Source organism: Bufo gargarizans, chromosome 3 (assembly GCF_014858855.1).
Source record: "Bufo gargarizans isolate SCDJY-AF-19 chromosome 3, ASM1485885v1, whole genome shotgun sequence".
Taxonomy (NCBI): domain Eukaryota; kingdom Metazoa; phylum Chordata; class Amphibia; order Anura; family Bufonidae; genus Bufo; species Bufo gargarizans.
In genome coordinates this window covers 289,979,839-290,003,037 of record NC_058082.1, presented here as the reverse complement: position 1 = coordinate 290,003,037, position 23,199 = coordinate 289,979,839, and the positions used below count along the sequence as shown (strand labels likewise).

At 45.3% G+C, this 23,199-nt stretch overlaps 1 protein-coding gene across 1 annotated transcript in view; it reads left to right on the top strand.

Moving 5' to 3' along the window:
* The first annotated feature begins 6,957 nt into the window (after window positions 1-6,957).
* MED13 (mediator complex subunit 13) overlaps window positions 6,958-23,199 on the top strand; it is an 87,360-nt gene continuing 71,118 nt past the window's right edge. The window contains exons 1-2 of the mRNA XM_044286286.1: window positions 6,958-7,661; window positions 10,037-10,271. Of these exons, the coding sequence (XP_044142221.1) occupies window positions 7,596-7,661; window positions 10,037-10,271 (301 nt within the window). The 5' untranslated portion in view covers window positions 6,958-7,595. The remainder of the gene's footprint in view (window positions 7,662-10,036; window positions 10,272-23,199) is intronic.

The window sequence follows — 23,199 nt, the reverse complement described above, 5'->3', positions numbered from 1 at the left end:
CCTCTGATCCGCCCTCCAGCCTCTGATGTGCCCCCCAGCCTCTCATGTAGCCCCCCAGCCTCTCATGTAGCCCCCCAGTCTCTCATGTGCCCCCGAGCCTCTCCCTCTTATCAGCCCCCTCTGCTAACTCAAACCCACCCCCCCTCCCCAGTATTAATCATTGGTGGCAGTGGCCACAGGGTCTCCCTCCTCCCCTCCCCCATCAGCGGTGGCAGTGGGCTCCCCCCCTCTCTCCCCAGTATTTATCATTGGTGCAGGGGCCCCCTTCCCCCCACATCATTGGTGGCGGCAGCAGTTCCGATCGGAGTCCCAGCAGTGTAATGCTGGGGCTCCGATTGGTTACCATGGCAGCAGGACTGCCATGGTATGTCAGTGAGCAGCATTATACTGACGTGCGCGGTGGCCGCCGGGCGCTCCTTCTTATGTCTGTGCGGCGCATTGCTAATGCTTATAGCTCACGTGCGCCGTGGCCGCCGGGCGCTCCTCCTTCTGTCTGTGCGGCGCATTGCTAATGCTTATAGCATTAGCAATGCACCGCACAGACCTATGAGAAGAAGAAGCGCCCGGCGGCCACGGCGCAAGTGAGCTATAAGCATTAGCAATGCGCCGCACAGACGGAAGGAGCGCCTGGCGGCTACCGCACACGTGAGTATGATGCTCCTCACTGACATACCATGGTCGCTCCGTGGTCTTATCGCAGTCCGGCGATATAGGCGATATGCACAAAATCCATATCGTAGCACAAATTTATATTGCATATCGCCTATACCGCCCACCCCTACCACCCCCCTGCCCAAGCAACTTTTACGCAACCTCTCCTCCCATGCAACCTCCACTCCTGTGGCTAGTGAAAATCGCTCTCTGAGACCAGCCACCCAGTCCGTTTCCTGCAGTGTCTCTGTATATTATGTCATTTTATAATACTGTGGAGGGGGCTCTGACAATAAAATCTTTTAGTCCTCCTCCTGGGTCGGTCCCTTCTAAGTTTGTGCCCTAAAGAACCTGCTTTCCCCATAGCTACACCCCTGGGCAATCCACAACCTGTCCCTTCCATACGTCTATGGCAATTTCCTGATTCCTTGTCACGTGTAATCTCTGCTTCTCACAAGACCTCCTTCTTTGCTCTCCTCTCGTTCTGTCCACACACAACCATCTCTGAGGCTTCTCCCATGCATTACTTATATTTTGGAACTTGTTACAGTGAAACATCAGACTCTTCCCCCACCATCTAGACTTTCAAATGCAACCTGAAAATCCACCTCTTCAGAAAGGTCTACAACCTGCAATATACATTACCACCCCACTACCAGCAGGAGCTTCTACCCTCACCTATTGTCTCCTGCCCATTCCCCTGTAGACTGTAGTCCCTCGTGGGCAGGGTCCTCTCACAGTCTACAGGGGTGGTTTACTAGGAACTTAAAATAGCCCCAATGTTGTAGGTGGGTACAACTTGACAGGAGGGGCAACACCAGTAGATGGGACATGACAAGTTGGCAGTGTCAGTAATTACATAGTGTAGCACGGAATACCATCCTACAGAACCAAACACAACAATGCAGCACAAAATACCTCCATAGAAGTCATCCCTCTGTGGTTACCATCCATAGCTGCCATTTTCTGTCATCCAAATGTCTCTAATATGCATATGGAGCAGGTGGCTTGGGAGGTGAGATGTGGGCCACAACAACAAGCCAGCCCTATTTGAGCATGCTACCTAATATTGACCCGTATAGTTCCCCCAGTAGTATGTACCTGGACAGCATCAGTGAGGAAGGCTTGGTTGGCCCTATGGCCATCGGCCCACTAGGAAAATTCCCTGTACAGTCTATGGCCAGTCCACCTTTGACAGTCTATCACTCTTTTACTTCATGTTTATTGTACTTGTTTTTGTCTGTTATATACGTAAACCCTTTTTCATATGTACAGCACTCTGGAATTAATGGTATATTACAATTAATAATAATGATAATATATTAGGCACAGAACTAGTGTTAGCCAGAGAACAATAAATAACTTTTCACAGATCCCTTAGTCCTGATGCAGATTTTAATTCTGTATCTAGCTTGACCTTCCTATTATTATCAACCTTACTACATAAACACTGTCACTTGTTTAGCCTGGTATTGAAGTCAGAAAATATCCAGGGATGGCCAACCTGCAGCTCCCCAGCTGTTGTAAACCTACAGTTGTGTTCAAAATAATAGCAGTCAGACATCACTAACCTGATCAATCACTGTTTTTGGTAGAAATTATATTTCTACATGTCAAATAATTTACTAGCAGGTGTAGTAGAGTAATAGAAACCCAACAGACCCAACAGTCATGACATGCATGCTGCTGATTCTGTGTAATTGAATCACTTATTGAAAGGGGCATGTTTAAAATAATAGCAGTGTGGAGTTTAATGAGTGAGGTCCTTAATTCTTTGAAAAACAGGTGGCAATTATTGCCCTTATTTAAGGAAGGAAGGCAGCAAATGTTATACATGCTGGTTACAGTGCATTTCTCTCTGAAATTCTGAGGAAAATGGGTCGTTCCAGACATTACTTAGAAGAACAGCGTACCTTGAGTAAAAAGTTGATTGGAGAGGGAAAACATATAAAGAAGTACAGAAAATGATTGGCTGCTCAGCTAAAATGATCGCAAATGCTTTAAAATGGCAACCAAAACCTGAAAGACGTGGAAGAAAGCGAAAAACTACCATTCGAATGGATAGAAGTATAGCCAAAATGGCAAGGACTCAATCAGCCAACAATCAGCTCCAGGAAGATCAAAGAAGGTCTAAAGTTACCTGTGAGTACTGTTACAATTAGAAGAGGCCTATGTGAAGCCAAGCTATCTGCAAGAAGTCCCCGCAAAGTCCCACTGTTTGAAAAAAGACATGTGCTGAAGAGGTTACAATTTGCCAAAGAGCACATTGACTGGCCTAAAGAGACATTTTGTGGACTGATAAAAGTAAGATTGTTCTTTTTGGGTCTAGTAGCCGGAGACAGTTTGTCAGATGACCCCCAAACACTGAATTCAAGCCACAGTACACTGTGAAGACAGTGAAACATGGTGGCGCAAGCATCATGATATGGGGATGTTTCTCATACTACGGTGTTGGGCCTATTTATCACATACCAGGGATCATGGATCAGTTTGAATACATCAGAATACTTGAAGAGGTCATGCTGCCTTATGCTGAAGATGAAACACCCTTGAAATGGGTGTTCCAACAAGACAACGACCCCAAACACACCAGTAAACGAGCAACATCTTGGTTCCAGACCAACAAGATTGACGCTATAGAGTGGTCAGCCCAATCCCCGGATCTTAATCCAATAGAAAACTTGTGGGGTGACATCAAAAATTTAGTTTGAGGCAAAACCAAGAAATAGAGAAGAACTGTGGAATGTAGTCCAATCATCCTGGGCTGGAATACCTGTTCACAGGTGCCAGAAGTTGGCTGACTCCATGCAACACAGATGTACAGCAGTTCTGAGAAACAGTGGTTATACAACTAAATATTAGTAAAGCGATTCAAAGCAAAATCTTCAAAAAAAAAATCAGTTTACAGTATATAGTAAATGTTTGCATTTGTAAAGAAGAATACAAACACTGCTATTTTTTGAACAGTCTAATATTCACTTTTCTTCAATTTTTTTAGAGGAACAACATAAATTTGATATATTTTTCTTCATGTTTTGATTTGGAATAGAATGTGTAGTGTTCCCAATGCATTTGTGTGTATGGAAATAAAAGCTATTAGAAAGATTTTGAGCTTTATTCATTTTTTTTTAAACACACTGCTATTATTTTGAACACAACTGTACAACTCCCAACATACCCTGCTGTAGGCAGTGTGGACATGCTGGGAGCTGTCGTTTTGCAACAGCTGGAGAGCCTCAGGTTGGCCATCCCTGACATATACAAACCAAGCACAGCTGCTCTACATGTACATGGTGGAAGCATTGGCCACACAGGAACAGCACCATATGTTGAGACGACACAGTAAGTGGAAGTACAACAGGTGGAAGATGTTTAATGTCATGTGGAGCAGTGTTTCTCACCCTTTTCTAGCCAGCTACCCCTAATTTCAGTAAGCCCAAACTGACTGACCCTCAAGGAAGAGATCCGTTATAATTGTTGCCAAAGTAAGGCTATGCTCACACTACCCTCTAAGGTCCTCTTTGGAGTCTCTCGACGGTTTCTTCATACTGATAGGAAAAGCAGTACAGCATTCTTCCCATTAAATCACAAGAGACACCACGTTGGAACCCCAATAGACCCCATTATAGGGTAATAGGGTCTGTTGTGGGGCCATTTGTGTCTGTTGTGTCTTCTGTTTATAAGAGGGGAACAAAAAGCGCTGTGTGTCCCAAAATAATTGCCATATGCCCTGCAGATTTCTATAGGACACAACATCATCAGGCCCTATTTGAATATAGAGGTAGTATCAATGACCCCACAGGGGGCCTCCGAAATTAATATACAAACCCTAGATCCACCTATATACAGACTCCAGGCCAGAACCTCTATTTTAAACACACTCCAGATCTGGAGCAAACTCCATGACAACTCTGCATGAAACTCAGATTTTTTTCCTCCCATTTTATGTTCCTTGCTGATGTATCCTTAAAGGGATTCTCCCAGAATGGACTTTTATCACCCTGTGGAAAGGTAGTACATCTCCATTGTGGGAAAACCCCTTTTTAGGGTTCCTGCAGGTTTGAAAGCGCAAATTCCTCCTGGATTTTCGTGCGGATTTCTCTACCTTTCTGGACCAAAATCTACTTGTTACTTGCTGCTTTTGATGTGGTTTTGCTTGATCTCACCTTTTGCATTGCACAAAAAAAAACATCACACAATTTCCACACGGATACAAAAAGCATAAGATGTTTGTAATATCGTTCACTTTTCTGGTACTGTATTACGCTGCGGTTTCTCCGTATGAGAATCAGGTATCCATAGGGTGTGCAGGTAGCCTTAGGGCACTTTCACACTTGTGTTTTTCTTTTCCGGCACTGAGTTCCGTCACAGGGGCTCTATACCGGAAAAGAACTGATCAGTTTTATCCCCATGCATTCTGAATGGAGAGCAATCCGTTCAGTTTGCATCAGGATGTCTTCAGTTCAGTCATTTTGACTGATCAGGCAAAAGAGAAAACCGCAGCATGCTACGGTTTTATCTCCGGCGAAAAAAACTGAAGACTTGCCTGAACGCCGGATCCGGCATTTTTTCCCATAGGGATGTATTAGTGCCGGATCCGGCGTTCAGAATACCGGAATGCCGGATCCGTTGTTCCGTTATGCGCATGCGCAGACTGAAAAAAAGGTGAAAAAAATAAATGCCGGATCCGTTTTGCCAGATGACACCGGAACGACGGATCCGGCATTTCAATGCATTCTTTCGACTGATCAGGCATTTTTAAGACTGATCAGGATCCTGATCAGTCTTACTAATGCCATCAGTTGGCATACATTTTGCCTGATCCGGCAGGCAGTTCCGGCGACGGAACTGCTTGCCGGATCTCTCTGCCGCAAGTGTGAAAGTAGCCTTAGGTCTCTTTCACACGGATGTCACGGATTTTGTCTGGATGTGTTGCGGGTGCAATGCGGCAAACCCGCGCGAGTAGGCATGCAATTTCAGTCAGTTTTGTCTGCGATTGCGTTCCGTTGTTCAGTTTTTTCTGCCTGAGTGTGATAAAAAACTGAATGTGTTACACAGACCCGAACCTGGACTAAAGTTCGGGTTAGGTGTTCTGTTGATTTTATTATTTTCCCTTCTAACACGGTTATAAGGGAAAATAATAGCATTCTTAATACAGAATGCTTAGTAAAATGTGGCATAAGGGGTTAAAAAAAATATATAATTTAACTCACCTCATCCACTTGATCGCGCAGCCGGCATCGTCTTCTTTCTTCTTCCTGCAGGACCTGCAAAAGGACCTTCGACGTCAGCGCAGGTCCTGCTGAATGAAGACAGAAGGACCTTTCACGCATGCCCCATTCATTTCCATGGGGCCTGAGTTGTGTGAAAAACGCAGAATATAGAACCTGCTGCGATTTTCACGCAACGCACAAGTGATGCATGAAAAACATTGCTCATGTACACAGCCCCATCAGGATTCAGTGCGAGTGCAATGCGTTCACATTTCTTTGATCCTGGCCTTTTTTGTCTTTCTGGCTTCTTTTAAAAAAAATGCAGCATATTGTAGGGTGCAGTCAGAAGACCGTAGTGTTTTGTGTATCTGCAAAACATAAATACCGGCCGTGTGCGTTCCGAACATGGCGTAACCATAATAGAAAATGCCTATTCTTGTCCATGTGTGTGTGTGTGGACCCTAAAACAGAAAAAAGAAGTCACTTTGCATATTGTCGGCAGCACATCCCGCTTAGGTCTCATGCATATGACCGACCATATGTGTTTTGCGCTCCGCACTTTCCCATCCCCCACTATTGTAAAAATGCCTGTTCTTGTGGAACATGGTCTATGTTTTTTGCAGGGCGGACAAATGGATGTAATTCGTATGCTGTCTGCGTTCTTTTGCAGCCCCATAGAAATGAACAGGTTTGCGGATTGGACAAAATATACAGTGATGTGTATGAGTTCTTACAGTTATATCTGGTAATTACTACCTATATTACACAGGATCATTTTCTCATAGAGCCCAGCCCAAATCTGATATTTCTAACCATCTAGAATGTACAGAGAGAACGTGATGAACTTTCCAGGAACTTCTTTATTGTAATCCGGTTTCTAATCCCGCAGACTGTAGTAGCGGCACATGACCAGTTGGCGGCGCAGATCAGAATACAGTCTCACACCTCGCCCCCTAGCGGCGTCTTCCTATGACAAACCTCTCCGTACCTCCCCCACTCGCTTCGTTCCAGTCTACAACCCAGACTAGCCAATTAGGAAAGGCATCTTTTGGTCACATGACGGCGTGCCAACCAATCACCAGCGAGAGGCCGAGCAGGCACCACGGCCGCCATTAAAGAAAGGAATCTGTAAATTCAAATGGGAAAGCTGCCCCGACATTGATCCGATTATTTATTATTGCTTATTAATCCGTATCGCCCGGGAATTTCCTGAGAGGAGGCGGTGGGGCGAGGATATCGCCATTCTCAGCAGCGACAACTACTTGTGTGCGCGCAGGAGGACAGATTCGGGGAGGAGGAGGAGGAGGAAAATGGCGAACCTGTGAGAAAAGAAGCCGAGAAACACCCGGGGACTGTTGGTGGCCGGCGGGGAGCGGACTCGGCGCTTTCCTTTGTGTCCTGCGCTACACCAGGCGGAGGCCTAGCGTCTCCCAGCGCTCCGGTGACCGGGCGGTTCCCGCCATGCACTGCGCCCCGAGCAGGGGGACCAGCGGCGGGGGAGGGAGGACTGAGACACCGCCCGGATACCGGCGCTTGTAAGGACGGATCGTGCGCACTGTGCGGACATTACATTTCTCGTCTGGTCTGTGGAGCCGGCTGATCGGGGCTGGCCTGTGACCGAGGCGACGATGGAGTGCTAGTGGTGCCGGGGGCTGACCGTGTGCGCCCGCTGCTCCTCTGTCTCTTTCTTGTTCGGGGTGGGATAATGGCGTGCGGGCCCTGGCTGTGAGGATGAGTTCATGTTTTGTGCCGAACGGGGCCAGTCTGGAGGATTGCCACTCCAACCTCTTCTGTCTGGTGAGTGTACTGGGGCGGGCACCCTGTCTGTAGGTCTCTCCCATCAGGTGTCTATCTAGATGTAGACTCTCTCATATCTAACTAACATCATGGATCTGGGGATCCCATCTATGCATCTGGAGATCTAGCTCTCTTCCATGCATCTGGGGATCCCATCTATGCATCTGGAGATCTAGCTCTCTTCCATGCATCTGGAGATCTAGCTCTCTTCCATGCATCTGGAGATCTAGCTCTCTTCCATGCATCTGGAGATCTAGCTCTCTTCCATGCATCTGGAGATCTAGCTCTCTTCCATGCATCTGGAGATCTAGCTCTCTTCCATGCATCTGGAGATCTAGCTCTCTTCCATGCATCTGGAGATCTAGCTCTCTTCCATGCATCTGGAGATCTAGCTCTCTTCCATGCATCTGGAGATCTAGCTCTCTTCCATGCATCTGGGGATCTAGCTCTCTTCCATGCATCTGGGGATCTAGCTCTCTTCCATGCATCTGGGGATCTAGCTCTCTTCCATGCATCTGGGGATCCCATCTATGCATCTGGAGATCTAGCTCTCTTCCATGTGTCTTCATCTACCTGTAGTTATCCCACTCTATCGGTCCTTATCCATGTGTAGATCTCACACCTCCTCCTGTGTAAGGTCCCCATCTTCTCTTCTATTGATCTGTGACTCTGTAGTTGGCAGATTCCGCATCTAATAATAATCTGCAGCCCTGTGTATCCTAAACTTTGGCTGGGCTTGTCCCTGATGCTTTGAGGACACGTTCCTCTTGTAACTGCCCCCAGCCCAGTGCCTGAGGAGATTTGACTTCTTCTTATTCTCCTCTCTGTGGGAGTGGAGGCTGGGAGGAGGCAGGAAGCAGCCATTTTCCGGCCTGTGTCGCTGGGCCCGGCCAGAACTTTAAGATGCCCTGTCTTCTCCCTTGGCCTCTTCTCTATGTGAAGCGTGATGTGATGTTCTGGTTAGCGCCTTGCATCCCTGGCTTGTTTCTTCATTTCCCCTCTTCCTTTGTGTTCTCGGCTTCCTCCTCCTATGTTTTTCTTGTGCATGGGTCGGTTTCTTCTGTTATCGGATGTATGTTACCACATCTTGTGTTTATCTGGGAAGACTTGGCCGGCGGCTCAGTTCTGGGTTTAGTAGCTGACCTTGTAACGTTGCGCTCCCCCAGGCTAATCTTATCAGTCTGCTTTCTGCAGATATTCAGCTGAGGGCACTTTATACAGTATATAGATGCGCACTTTTCTGCAGAAATCTCCTGGATTACAGATTCCCATATAAGCAAGGAATTCATCTGTGTAGAAAACACCTTTTTTGGTTCTTTTCCTCAAGAATGTTCAGGAATGGGTACGGTCACCCAGCTTTCCCAGGCTCCAGAACTGACAGATCTTCCCCACTGTGTAGTAATATTACATCACTGGGTAGATGTGAAGATAGAAGAGGATAACTCAAGGGCTTGCATTAGAGTAGGAGGATAGCCCTTTAAATGCCGACCATAGGCCTAAGATAATGGTTTGTCAGGATGTGGGATCTTTTTTCCCCCAAGAATCCCACCAGCAACATGGCAGATTGAACTAGCAGAGTAAAGAATGATCGGCAAGTCATGCCTGTCACGTCTGGCCAAAAATATTACTGTTGCAGATCACTTCTCTGGTGTAGGGAGGAGCCGGAGTCATCAGTCCATAGGGGACACTGTTTACCTGCATGTCCTATTAGGCCCCGTCCTGTGGAGATGCTAATGCCCTGCTGAAATTACACATTACACACTCCAGCTGAGCAGGCAATTATTGGGAAGGGATCCTTCTATCCTGATAATTGCCTGCTCACCAGAGGAAGTGGGAGCTGCATATTCATGGAGCAATCGCCGCCACTGTATGGGGAAGAGCAATGGTTACTGCCATTGCTCATCCTCATACAGATTCATTATTTCTGGGTAGCACATCCCTGTTCACACTGCCCATAAATGATGGTGCCCTCATAGATGATGATTTCACCCATGAATGATCGTCTTGATTGGTGGCACAATTGCAGACACCTCTTATCAGAAACGAGCATTCGTTGTCACTTATCGGCCTGACAATTGCACGGTGTAAATCTGCTGGTAGTCATATAAAGCCTGGTTGTCGCCCCCTCCCCCTGGCTGGGAATAATGCGATGGCCCCTTTGTGTCTCTACAAGGCAAGTTAAGATGAGGTTGGGATTCCAGCTGTTAGTAAGTGTTAAACCTTGACGTGTTTGTATTGTTGTCCTTCTCCCCTCCCCCTCCCTCCTTGGTCCCGCATTGCCAGACTGGGATCACTGTATATGTTCCTCAGCATGCCATGAAAAAGAGTGCAAGCCTCTAACAAACTCTTTCTTTTTTTTTTTTTTTTTTTTCCAGGCCGACCTAACGGGGATCAAATGGAAGCAGTACGTGTGGCAGGGCCCTAACTCTGCCCCCATCCTCTTCCCGGTGACAGAAGAAGATCCCATACTGAGCAGCTTCAGTCGCTGTCTCAAGGCCGATGTGCTGAGCGTGTGGCGTCGAGACCAGCGTCCTGGCCGCAGAGAACTGTGGATATTCTGGTGGGGGGATGATCCCAATTTTTCGGACCTAATTCATCACGACTTGACAGGTAATATTTGGGTGGAGCCTGGAGCTCTTCGCTGGTGTTGAAATCGCAATCTTCCCACCTGGTGGATGCCATACTTATAGGGCTGTGCTTCCTCGTGAGGCATTGGGAGCCGGCCGCATGTTTGGCACAAATATGTCTATTAGTCATGGAAATTTTGACTTTGCAGCTCAATGTTTCGATTCAGTTCCATGTCGGTTTTATGTTTTCCCTTCTGCATCAACCGACTTTCTGACGAGTAAGAATATCATCGGGCCCTAGCGCCCTCTGGCACAACTAAATAATGCTGTCTGGGCTGTCTCTTTCTGCATAGTTTGGACGCTTGGTTACTGTAAAGGTTGTTGTGTTTTTTGTAAAAGTTATTGCCCATTGAAATGGGTAGGACCAAAAACCACACAGAGTTTAAAATTGATCATAGCAACCGATAAGATTCCACCTTACATAGGAGATTGAATTTGATTGATTGCCAGTTTTCCTTTACACCAGTTTTGATACATTTTCCCCCATTGTAATCTTATTCTTCCAGTCTGCGCAGGGAACCTACTTGGTTCTTTAAGTCTTTCATCGGAGTCTCTCTCTCTTCTTGAAGTAGGTGTAGCACCAGTCTTCAGCACAGTTTACCCCACTGCGTCGTTATCATTTGCTTTATGCCTCATGCACATGGTGGTACGTGATTTTCACACTGCAGTTAGAAGGTTCATGAAAAATGGACAGCCTTTGTGTGTGTTTTTTTTTTTTTTTTTTTTTTTTTTTTTTTTTGTTCCCCTCCTCAATTCCCATCAATATAAGGCCTCCCGCACACGAACGTGTGAGCCCCGTGGCGCGGCCTGCAAAATGCGCGAACACAGACTGTGGGGCAGCCGCAGTGGATAGTGGACCCATTCACTTTAATGCGTCTGCGATCCGCCCCTTCCGCAAAAAGATAGGACATGTACGGGACGAAACCCCATGGAAGCACTCCGTAGGGTACCGTTGCAAATCTGCGGATTTGCGGACCCATTGAAGTGAATGGGTCCGCATCCATGATGCGGAATGGTGCCTGTGTATTGTGGATCCGCAAATGCGGTCCGCAATACAGCAACGGGATACCTGCGGTCGTGTGCAGGAGGCCTAGAGGGCAGATGAGACTAGAACCCCAATTATGGGGCACACTGATAAATGAACACAGATCTGAATAGCTCCATTGGCTTGTATGGGTCAGTGTGCGATCTCTTTTAAAAACAAATAGCACACTAAATCCCCTAAAGTGTATCTGTACTGAAAAAACTAAAACCCTTTGTGTTGTAGGGACATATAAAAGGTTCTGCTTGGCTCCTTGCTGGAGACAGGCATAGTAGATAGTCTGGGAGCCCATCTCCAGCAGTGAGATCGCTTAATCTCCTCATTTTACCGTTCCAATGGGGTTGGCACACCCTATACAGATGCCAGCAAAATACAATGGGTAGGTTAACCCTGTAGATCAGGGATCAGCAACTTTCGGCACTCCAGCTGTTGTGAAACTACAATTCCCAGCATGCTCTATTCATTTCTATGAATTCTTAGAAGAGCAGAGCAGGTATGCCTGCTGGGAGTTGTAGTTTCACAACAGCTGGAGTGCCGGAGGATGCCTACCCCTGCTGTAGATGGTATAAACAGGCTGTCTAGATCTGCACCAGATTTATCACATTGGCTCAGGCTGGATGATGAATCTGATGCAGGGACAGACACTTTTCCCTGACTCTGAACCTGTCACCGGGATTTTGTGTATAGAGCTGAGGACATGGGTTGCTAGATGGCCGCTAGCACATCCGCAATACCCAGTCCCCATAGCTCTGTGTGCTTTTATTGTGTACAAAAAACGATTTGATACATAATCCCGGTGACGGGTTCCCTTTAATTGGAGCCCGAATTTTACACCACAATTTGTTGTGCAAAATGGCGCATCTTGGGTTCCGCCCCTTTCATGTAAAGTGCCATTCCTTTTTCGAGCAAGTCTGAAAAAGTTGTAGAAACCCCTAGTTGGGCCACCTTTTTAGCTGGTAGTTTCTTCTGCTGCCTTTCCAAGTGCACGCTGACAACGAAAACAACCGTTTTTTTTACATGACTTGCCAGTGTCCTATAAGCTTTCTGTACAATAAGAGGGGATCTAATAATGGCAACTTGAAATCCCTGAGGTGTGATGTAGGTTTAGCTACAGTGACTAGTCTGAGGTAGTCGTAGACACACACCCTCTCTAGCATGTGAAACCTGAACCAATGATGAGACAGCAGGTGTGTCTAGGACTACCTCAGACTAGGACTGTAGCTAAGGCCTCATGCACACGACCGTTGTTTGGGTCCGCATCCGAGCTGCAGTTTTTGCGGCTCGAGTGCGGACCCATTCACTTCAATGGGGCCGCAAAAGATGCGGACAGCACTCTGTGTGCTGTCTGCATCCGTGGCTCCGTTCTGCGGCCCCACTAAAAAAATATAACCTGTCCTATTCTTGTCCGCGCTTTGCGGACAAGAATAGGCATTTATATTGCCGGCTCCCGTTCCGCAAATTGCGGAAGGCAACACGGGAGGCTTCCGTGGTTTGCGGGCCGCAAAAATAAAACTGCACGGTTGTGTGCATGAGGCCTAAAGCGTAGTCCCTGACCACTGCTCTGCCCACCTGAAGAAAATATTGGAGATTTTTTTGAGGGCCGCAGTGATTGTTTACTGACGTTTTAAAGGGCTAGTCATGTAAACAGCTGTTATAGAGATCAGTTGCTTGTTGCAGGCCTGGCTCTTTGAACTCCCAGCAGTGTGAATAGAGCCTGAATTGTCCTCCGTGTTGACTCCTGAGCTTTGCTTGTGCCTCTCAGTAAGCTGGAACGTCATCCGAATCGGAGCTATTTTTGACCTCAGTAAACAGCAGCCTTTTGTGGCAGGGGATCTGCTGCTACTTAGTCTAAACTTGTATCTCCCCAGGTTTCCTGCCATCAGGTATGTAACACAGCCACTTCTGACAGGGCTTGTTCACAGCTCTAACACAGTCTGGAATCTCTAGCTTGAAATGTAACGTTTCTCATCAGGATATTGAGCTTTTTCCTTTTTTCAAACACTAAAAGTGCTTTATGTCCTCAGAATATTAGCTAGTAGGCAAGACCTTGGCTCTAGTTAGGGCAACAGTGGCCACTACTGTAAGCTTGGGCTACTTTCACACCCGCTTTTGGTGCGGATCCGTCATGGATCTGCACAGACTTATCCTTTCAGATAATACAACCGTCTGTATCCGTTCAGAACGGATCCGTTTGTATTATCTTTGACATAGCCAAGACGGACCTGTTTTCTATTGGGTCATAGAAAACGGATCCGTCCCCATTGACTTACATTGTGTGTCAGAGCGGATCATTTTGTCTCAGTTTCATCAGACGGACACCAAAACGCTGCAGGCAGCGTTTTGGTGTCCGCCTTCAAAGCGGAATGGAGACGGAACGGAGGCAAACCGATGCATTCTGAGCGGATCCTTTTCCATTCAGAATGCATTAGCGCAAAACTGATCTGTTTTGGACCGCTTGTGAGAGCCCTGAACGGATCTCACAGACGGAAAGCCAAAACGCCAGTGTGAAAGTAGCCTTAGACGGCCACCGACCCTTGGCTCATAGAAGCAGCACAGGAATCTAGACTTTGCACAACCACACTATCAGTCACAGAGATCCCAAATCTAAGCAGGCAGGTTTAGGGGCCGTTCACATCATGTGTTTGCTGTACATTTAACGTATTCAAAGGATAGTATTCTACTTTAGCATCCTGTGGAATCCAGCGGAAAAAAAAACTAAACTTTTTTTTTTTACAGTGGAACCCTGTGGTGACAGATGCTACTGTATGGCAACCATCAGAGGCATACGTTAAACGTGGGGCAAAAAAGTGGTGTAAACATGGCCTTACATGCAGTTATTCAGCACTTAGTCTACTTTATAAATATGTAGGAAAGTCTTGCTACAGTGAAGAACTTCAAGTACTTACTGCTAGGCCGTCACTGTATAGGTAGTGATGGCTCTAGCCACTGACTGAGCCTTCATTATTCACATCTAGGGGATAGAAATCAGACTGGGTTTGATAACAATGGATTATCATATACTGGTAGTAGCCTGATTGGTTTCTATTGTGCGTTGCCTGTAAAAACCACATAGGAATAAAAAAAAGCCCTTTGGTGTAACAGTGCATGACGGTTTTTACTGTGCCACACTATAACCCAAACTGTACCTGTGTGACCAAAGCACATTTTCATCTTGTGCAGTAAATCAGACATTAGCAGCAGCTTGGCCCCTGGAGTGGCATACCTGGCTCTTATGGGTACACCCACGCAGCTGCATAAAAACCCATCTACAGTACCTTGCAAAAGTATTCTTCCCCCTTTACTTTTTTTGTATATTGGTGCCTCACAACCTGGAATTAACATGGATTGTTTGAGGATTTGCATCATTTAATTTACAGAACATGCCCACAACTTTGAAGATTTTATTTTATTTTTATTGTGTAAAGCAAACAACAAATAGGACAAAATAACAGAAAAAGTCAATGTGCATAAACTATTCACCCCCCTAAAGTCAATACTTTGTAGAGCCACCTTTTGCGACAATCACAGCTACAAGTCGCTTTAGATAAGTCTGTATGAGCTTGCCACATCTTCCCACTGGGATTTTTGCTAAACTGTTCCAGCTCCTTCAAGTTGGATGGTTTGCGCTTGTGAACAGCAATCTTTAAGTCTGACCACAGATTTTCTATTGGATTGAGATCTGGGCTTTGACTAGGCCATTCCAACACATTTACGTTTCCCCTTAAACCACTCAAGTGTTGCTTTAGCAGTGTGTTTGGGGTCACTGTCCTGCTGGAAGGTGAACCTCCGTCCTATCCTCAAATCACACACAGAGTGATACAGGTTTTGCTCAAGAATATCCCTGTATTTAGCACCATCCATCTTTCCCTCAACTCTAACCAGTCTCCCAGTCCCATCCCCACAGCATGATGCTGCCACCACCATGTCTCACTGTGCGGATGGTGTTCTTTGGGTGATGTGTTGGGTTTGCGCCAGACAGTGTTTTCTTTGATGGCCGAAAAGTTCAAATTTTAGTCTCATCAGACCAGAGCACCTTCCTCCATACATTTTGGGAGTCTCCCACATGCCTTGACGCAAACTCACAGCGTGCCTCTTTGTTTTTGGCCGAAAGCAATGGCTTTCTTCTGGCCACTCTGCCATAAAGCCCAACTCTATGGAGCGTACGGCTTATTGTCGCCCTATGTACAGATACTCCAGTCTCTGCTGTGGAACTCTGCAGCTCCTCCAGGGTTACCTTAGGTCTCTGTGCTGCCTCTCTGATTAATGCCCTCCTTGCCCGGTCTGTGAGTATTGGTGGGTGGCCGTTTCTTGGCATGTTGTGCCATGTTCCTTCCATTTGGTTATGATAGATTTAATGGTGCTCCTGGGGATCATCAAAGATTTGGATATTTTTTTATAACCTAATCCTGACTTGTATTTCTTAACAAAATTAGCCCTTACTTGTTTGGAGAGTTCCTTGGTCTTCATGGCAGTGTTTGGTTAGTGATGCCTCTTGCTTAGGTGTTGCAGCCTCTGGGGCCTTTCAATAAAGGTGTATATGTAATGACAGATCATGTGCCACTTAGATTGCACACAGGTGGACATCATTTCACTAATAATGTGACTTCTGAAGGTGATTGGTTGCACCAGAGCTTTTTATGGGCTTCCTAACAAAGGGGGTGAATACATATGCACATGCCAATTTTCTGTTTACTATTTCTAAACAATTGTTTTATTTATATATTTTTCTCATTTCACTTCACCAACTTAGACTATTGTGTTCTGATCCATCACATAAAATTCAGATTACCAAAATATTGAACTTAAGGCTGTAATGTAACAAAACACAAAAAAAGTCAAGGGGGTGAATACTTTTGCAAGGCACTGTAGAATCCATAACAAAATCTGTTTGATTTATGTGTGGATTTTGCAGCTCATTTGGCAGTTTTCACACACCATAGGTTAGTATTAGCGCTCATGCACACAACCAGATCTTCCTTCCGTGTTTTTTTTTTTTTTTAATCCGCCCCAAAAAAAAACATGTCTGTTCTGCAAATTATAGAACATGTCCTATTCTTGTCTGTATTGCAGAGAAGAATAGCCAGTTCAATAGATGGGAGTGAGAAAATTGTGGAATGCACGCTGAAAGTATCCGTATTTTGCTGATCTGTGCTGTGCGGGCTGCGATATGGATACAGTCATGTGCATAAACCTTAAAGGGTTCTCTGGGTATTAAGAAAATGAAAATACTTAAATATTACTTTTATTATAAATATATTCCCAAATATTTTTCATTACCTATAATGGCTCGTTTTGGGGAGCAATCATTCGGAAAAATAAAATGGCCGCCATCCTACTAGTCCACACAAAACCTTTCCTAATTACACAGGAGGACAAGTTAAAGGGCTGCACCATCTTCCTCTCTTACTTGTCAGGGATTATGATCCTGAATACAGTTTAATATGATCTTCAGGTAAATCTCTGTAGGAATGGAGTTCATGAGGCGACATGAAGTAGAGTGGATAGTGGTGTTGTAGATAATGAGCAGCAGCACTTGCATGCAGTCTCCATTACCACAGTCTGTCCTGTCCCTTCTCTCTGTACCTCATGAACTCCATTCCTACAGAGATCCAGCTGAAGATCTTATCTGTATTCAGGATCATAATCCCTGACAAGCAGAGCAGAGAGGAGGATGAGGCAGCTCTTTACCTTAGTGTTGTGAAATAACTTGTCCTGCTGTGTGATTAGGACTGCGGCCATTTTATTTCTCCTAATGATTGCTCCCTAGACAAAATGAACCATTATAGCCAATGAGAGGTATTTGGGAATGTATTTATGCTAAAGTAATATTTAAGTATTTTCATTTTCTTAATTCCCAGAGAACCCCTTTACCATGGATTTCTGGTTTGGTAAAGTGCTAGTGATTTGCCCCATGCAAATTCATGGCATTTCAGTCCAGTATGGACCTTAGCCATAAAAGGGTTTTCCGAGGTTTTGATACTGATGACCCATCCACTGGATAGGTGATAAGTATCTGATGGAGGTCTGACACCTGGGACCCCTGCTAATCGGCTGTTTGAGAAGGTCACTACTTACCAAGCACATTGCTGTACATTGTCTAGTGGCTGTGTTTGGTATCGTGCTCAGCCCCGTTCACTTGTATAGGGCTGAGCTGCGTCTAGCCACGTGACACGGGAGCGCCGGTGCCATCTCAAACAGCTGATTGGCGGGGGTCCTAGGTGTCCTGAGGATAGGTCATCAGTATTAAAATCTCTGAAAACCCCTGTAAAGGTACGTGCACACGGTGCAGATTTGTATGCAGAAAATCTGCATAATATCCTCCCCCAAAACTGCACATAGATCTGCACTAATTGTTTTTGATGGCCATTTTTTGTTGTTGCGAATGTAGCCTTGGGGTAAAAAATGTGGGGGGGGGGGGGGTCGGTTATTTGCAATCAGGTGACGGTTTTGATTTTCTAAAGGGCCTTTGAAAATGAAGAACTAGAAACTCCTTACTAAATAATCATACTAACATAAAGCGGTCAGTGTGATTCTGTAACAATAAGGTTATATAGAGGCGCACGGCATTATAAATCCGTATAATATCCTGCAAGACGCATTATAAGTCCTGCAAGACGAGCAGTGTCCAAAACAGAGGATCACACGTTAAACATCCCTTAGGCTACTTGTCTTGCAGAAATACTGCGCAAATTTCTGTGTTGATTTCTGTGTCCAGATTTGATGCGGATTAGCTGATCTCGGCCTTTCATTAAAAAGGGTGAAATTTTGTACAAAAGTACTGCACAAAGAGCTACAGATTACAAAATCCACACAGAATAAAAAGCTAAGTGTACGTGAGCTTCCCATACACTCTGCTGTTACTGTATTACACTGCGGCTTTTACACAGGAGAATCTGCCCGGAAAAACCATGCGGAATCCTCAATGTGTGCAGGTAGCCTTAATAAGGAGCATCTTGCTGCCATTGACTTCTTCTTAAGAAAATGATGACCGTGCATGTTAATGTGCAGCTACTTCCAGACCTGATCTATTGAATTACATCTGCTCCTGTCAGCTCATCACCAAGATGGAGTTTCTAGTTCTTCATTTTGAGGTGCCCTTTGGAAAATCAAAGCTGTCACCTAAATGATTATTTGCAATCCCCCCTCTTTCTTTTCTCTCCCCTCTTTCCCCTAAGGCTACATTCAGAAAACACGAAAAACAGTCAGTTTTTCATGGGCATTTTTGCAGTCATTTTCTGACTTTTTTTTTTTTTTTTTTTTTCTTTTTACTGCCATTAAAAACCTGAATTCAGTTAGCTTTTTCCCCTCTGTTTATTTAAAGAGAGTCTGTCACCTAAATTGGACATTATACACAGCTTACGTGTGGCTCTAGCACAGCTACCTATGATTCCAATGGTACCTTTTGTTATTTTGTCACTTTTAGCAGCTGAAAAAACTGTTTAATCTATATGCAAATAGTGCTTGCAAGTGCCCAGGAGCGGGGTTTGTGGTGTAGGTGCCCATGCCGCTCTGCCTTTTTTTCACATTACTCCTCCCAGCCTCTTGCTTGTCCTGCAAGTCCGTTGCGTCATCCCCAGTATTGGCCGAGAATCCGCGCGTGCGCCGCCCCAGGCATGCGCTCTGGCTGCTGGTTTCACGCTAGATTTACCGATGCTGCTACCCACATTGGACATCACTGTGTAGGCGCTCTTGCACATGAAATCCTACCCCCTTACTGTCACTAATCATGTATGAATAGCGCCACCTAGTACTATTAATGCCCCCTTAGTGGCTCAGCTCATCTACTTGCATGCATAGTCACTCGCTCTTCACAAGATGCAGCATGAAAGGACCTGCTCTTCCAACGTCATGCAAGAAAGTGGATGAGGTGTGTGTTTCTCTTTTATAATTAAACCTCTGAAGGACCACGTGTGCCTGTTTAGCGGTTGTTAGATGGATGCACTCCTGTCTAAATGGGCATTAAAAGTGGTCCCATTCATTTCAGTAAGGTAGGTCCCCCTGGCCATGAAAATGGCCAAAAATAGAACGTCCTATTTTTTTGATGGTTGCAATTCACTGGCTATTGAAAAGGGAAAAAAAACTGCCATGTGATTAGCGCCACTGACTTCAACTGGTTCTAAAAGCGGCTGTGTGACAGCCGGTTTTCCACAATCGTGTGAATGTAACCTAAGGTGTCATGCACATGACCATGTCCAAATTTTGGTCAGCTAACCACAGATACCTTCTGTGTGTATTCTGCATGCTTCTTACTCCCATCAATAGAAATGGCTGTTCTGGTCGCCATTGTAGACCAGAATAGGACATGTTCTACAGCGCAGCCTTCCCTTGTTTGTCCCATTCGTTTCAATGGGACCGTTTTTTCCTATTCAAGTAGGAATGGGAAGGAGCCGTCCCATAGAAGTGAATGGGAAGGCTTGTAATTACACTGCTCACTGCTGCAATGTCGGTGGCGAGCAGGTAAACAATGAAGAGAAGGCTGTGCTCGCACGGAACGCGACCTTCTCTTCAACCAGCTGATATCGGATCAACCAGATCTGATATTGATGACCTATCCTGAAGATAGGACATCAATATTAAAACCCGGAAAACCCTTTTAATTGATACTAGGACAATAATCCATAACTTAACCTGGAAATAATGGGTGACATAGGTTTCGTGTAAAGCAAACCGCAATGTTTGTATCCTGGTACTAGTCCAAGACCTGTGTGGTTTGCTCCAGCTCGTACTTGGAACTCCTACTCTCCTCTAACCAGATCTCTTCCTGCATTTGATGGGAAATAGAAATAACGTGGCCTGACAAATAATACTGTGTGTATTTGCACGCTAACAGATCCACAGCTTTAATTAGTATCTGTGTGCCGTGAGTGTGTTCTCCTTGGTGGCAGGGAAGCTAGGGAAGAATATGGTACAGCATTGACCTATGGCATATGGTTTGCTGCTTATTTGAGATCCTTAGAACCCAGATACCATATAGTTGTGTGTTTCGAAGTAAGTCCAAAGTGCAAAATACTTCATAGCAAGTGGATTTTCTAAGGAAATTGTTTTCTGCATGCAATTTTAACATTTCCAATGTCTTTAAACGCATGAATTTGGCAGTTTTAATTTAAATTTTTTGCCATTTTAATCTAAATGTGTGGCTTCCCCCCGTAGTGAAACAGACTTAAAAACGTAAAGAGCTCCAACATGCTGTGCTTTTGAAAAGAAGCCAGAAAGACAAGAAAACCTCATTAACAAAAAAAGCCAGGAGCAAAAAAGCTTGTGTCTTGCATTTCTTTCTGCAAACAATGCATCTAAAATGCAAAAAAAAGCCACTTAAACTGTGAAACGCAGCCTAAAGGCTCATGCACACAAACTTATTTTTTGTCTGCTTTTTTGCGGGTCTAATGCAAACCCATTGCATTTAATGTGTCCGCATCCGTTCCGTGGCACCCACAAAAATATAGAACACATCCTATTCTTGTCGGCATTAGACAAGGATAGGACTGTTCTATTATGGGACGGGCATTCCGTTCCGCTAAACAGAATTTTTTTAATCTGTGATTGTGGTGCTGCTGCTTTTGTAAGCTGGTTGTGGACCTGGCCTGAAATAACCTTAGGGTGTATTTACACCCTTTTTTTTTTTTCTTTTTTTTTTTTTCTCCTGCCGTTTTGTAAAAAGGATTTGTGCAAGTACAGTTAACCACTTTATACATAAAATTTTACCCCAGCCCTCACAGTGAAGGCCCCCCCACTGCCCCAGTATCTGCAATATCCTCTGCATCCAGGGGATGCAAGATGGCGGCTGCCACGTGACTGCTTTCTTGGATTGTTCCTGGCTCCCTCTAGCACAGATTCAGGGAAGTGCCTGCGCTGAATCATTTCAACTGTGCCCATTTACTTTGATTCAAATTCCCGTTCTCCAGAAAGATACCAGGACATTTAACTATATAAACTCGGTAGAATGAGGCCTTGTTTTTGTGAACCATGTTGTACCATTTTGAGGGTATGCATATACAATGCCTCCATTTATTTTATTTTTTTCTAATATATATATATAATTTTTATTTATTTATGTAGAGATATCAAATATTTGGGAGGGTTCTTTTTTTGAAATGTATTCACACCTATTAGGGCATATGACAAGCTGCATTGAATTGGGCAAGCTGGAGGTGTTGAGGAGCCACCCATCGGCTTTTCGCCAATCAAACGGAATTGACTGCAGACGTGGCCTGTGTACCATCATTTCAACCATTTCCCTACCGCTTTTATTGCCTTTTTTTATTTATTTTTTCCTCTTCTGAAGCCCCACTTATGCAAGTGCAATTCCTGGAGTCATCTAGGTGATGCCGCAGCCTTAAGGCCTCTTTACATGGCCCAATGTAGCAAGCGATTGTCGGGAAGGAGGCGGTAACTACCTTGCTGGGATTACAGAGAGGACATTTTCATACATCAGGCACTGCTGTTAGAGAGGTTCTAACTATGCTGATGGACTGAAGAAGCCACTGGTCAAGGGTCAAGCTCTGAATGCTGTACAGTACTTGGATCTTCTTGACTGGTCAGGTTTACATTTATAGTCCAACAACTCTAATGTAAAGAAGCCCTCTGTTCATATGCCCTGTTAGGAGAGATGCATCTTCTAGGGGACATCCTCTGCCTGAGTATTAGCCACAGCAGAAAGGAGGCATCAGCAGATCACCAGCGGGTCCTCATGGAGAGAAGAGTTCACCCAGATTAGACAACTGTTTTAGGCTACTTTCACACTTGTGTTCAGAGCGGATCCGTCTGGTGTCTGCACAGATGGATCTGCTCCTATAATGCAGACGATGGGATCCGTTCAGAACGGATCCGTCTGCATTATAGTTTAGAAAAAATTCTAAGTGGGAAAGTTGCTCAGACGGATCCGTCCAGACTTTACATTGAAAGTCAATGGGGGACGGATCAGTGTGAAAATTTAGCCATATTGTATCAACTTCAAACGGATCCGTCCCCATTGACTTACATTGTAAGTCTGGACGGATCCGTTTGCCTCCGCACGGCCAGACGGACACCCGAACGCTGCAAGCAGCGTTCAGGTGTCTGCCTGCTGAGCGGAGGACAGACTGTGCCAGACTGATGCATTCTGAGCGGATCCGCATCCACTCAGAATGCATTGGGGCTGTACGGATGCATTTGGGGCCGCTTGTGAGAGCCTTCAAACGGAACTCACAAGCGGAGCCCCGAACGCAAGTGTGAAAGTGGCCTAACAATGTTATTTATGTCAGTCTTGGTATTTTGAGGGCATGGTGTCTTTAGACGTGCACTCATACCGTGGAGACTCAAGGCGCTCCGTGCCGTCCCTGCAATCTCAGCTATGTGTGACTGTGTGTTACAAAGTGTCACCACTTCTAGTGCGAGTTACATAAACACCAGGACTTCCTCAAGAGGAAAGATGACTGATGACAAAGGTTGGGGGAGGTGCTGTCACCCTGGATCTAAGCACACAGCGTTCAGTAAAAGTGTCGTCAGGGTGCAGGGTCACTAGTGAGACAGAAATTTGTGCAATTTGATCTGTCCTTAATTTAAATAGCTTCTGTATTTGGGAATGCCTCACAGCTTGTTTTGCAAGAACCATATGCCTGCTAACAACACAGGTGTCCTGTTACACCCATTTGTTTCCTATTCTACTGGGTGAAGCAAGCACTAAAAAGGTTTCCAGTTATACCTCCCCACATTAACATAATGGGAGGGATTGGTGTCTGTATTCATAGTTACGGTATATTTTGGCGGAGATTTATCAGTGGTTTGATGGGGCCGAGCACTATAGTCCTAAACTCCTTGCAATACATTTTTGACACGATTGGCTGGAGATTCAGAATCGTTCACAACTCATTTGTCAAAATCTGACGTTTTA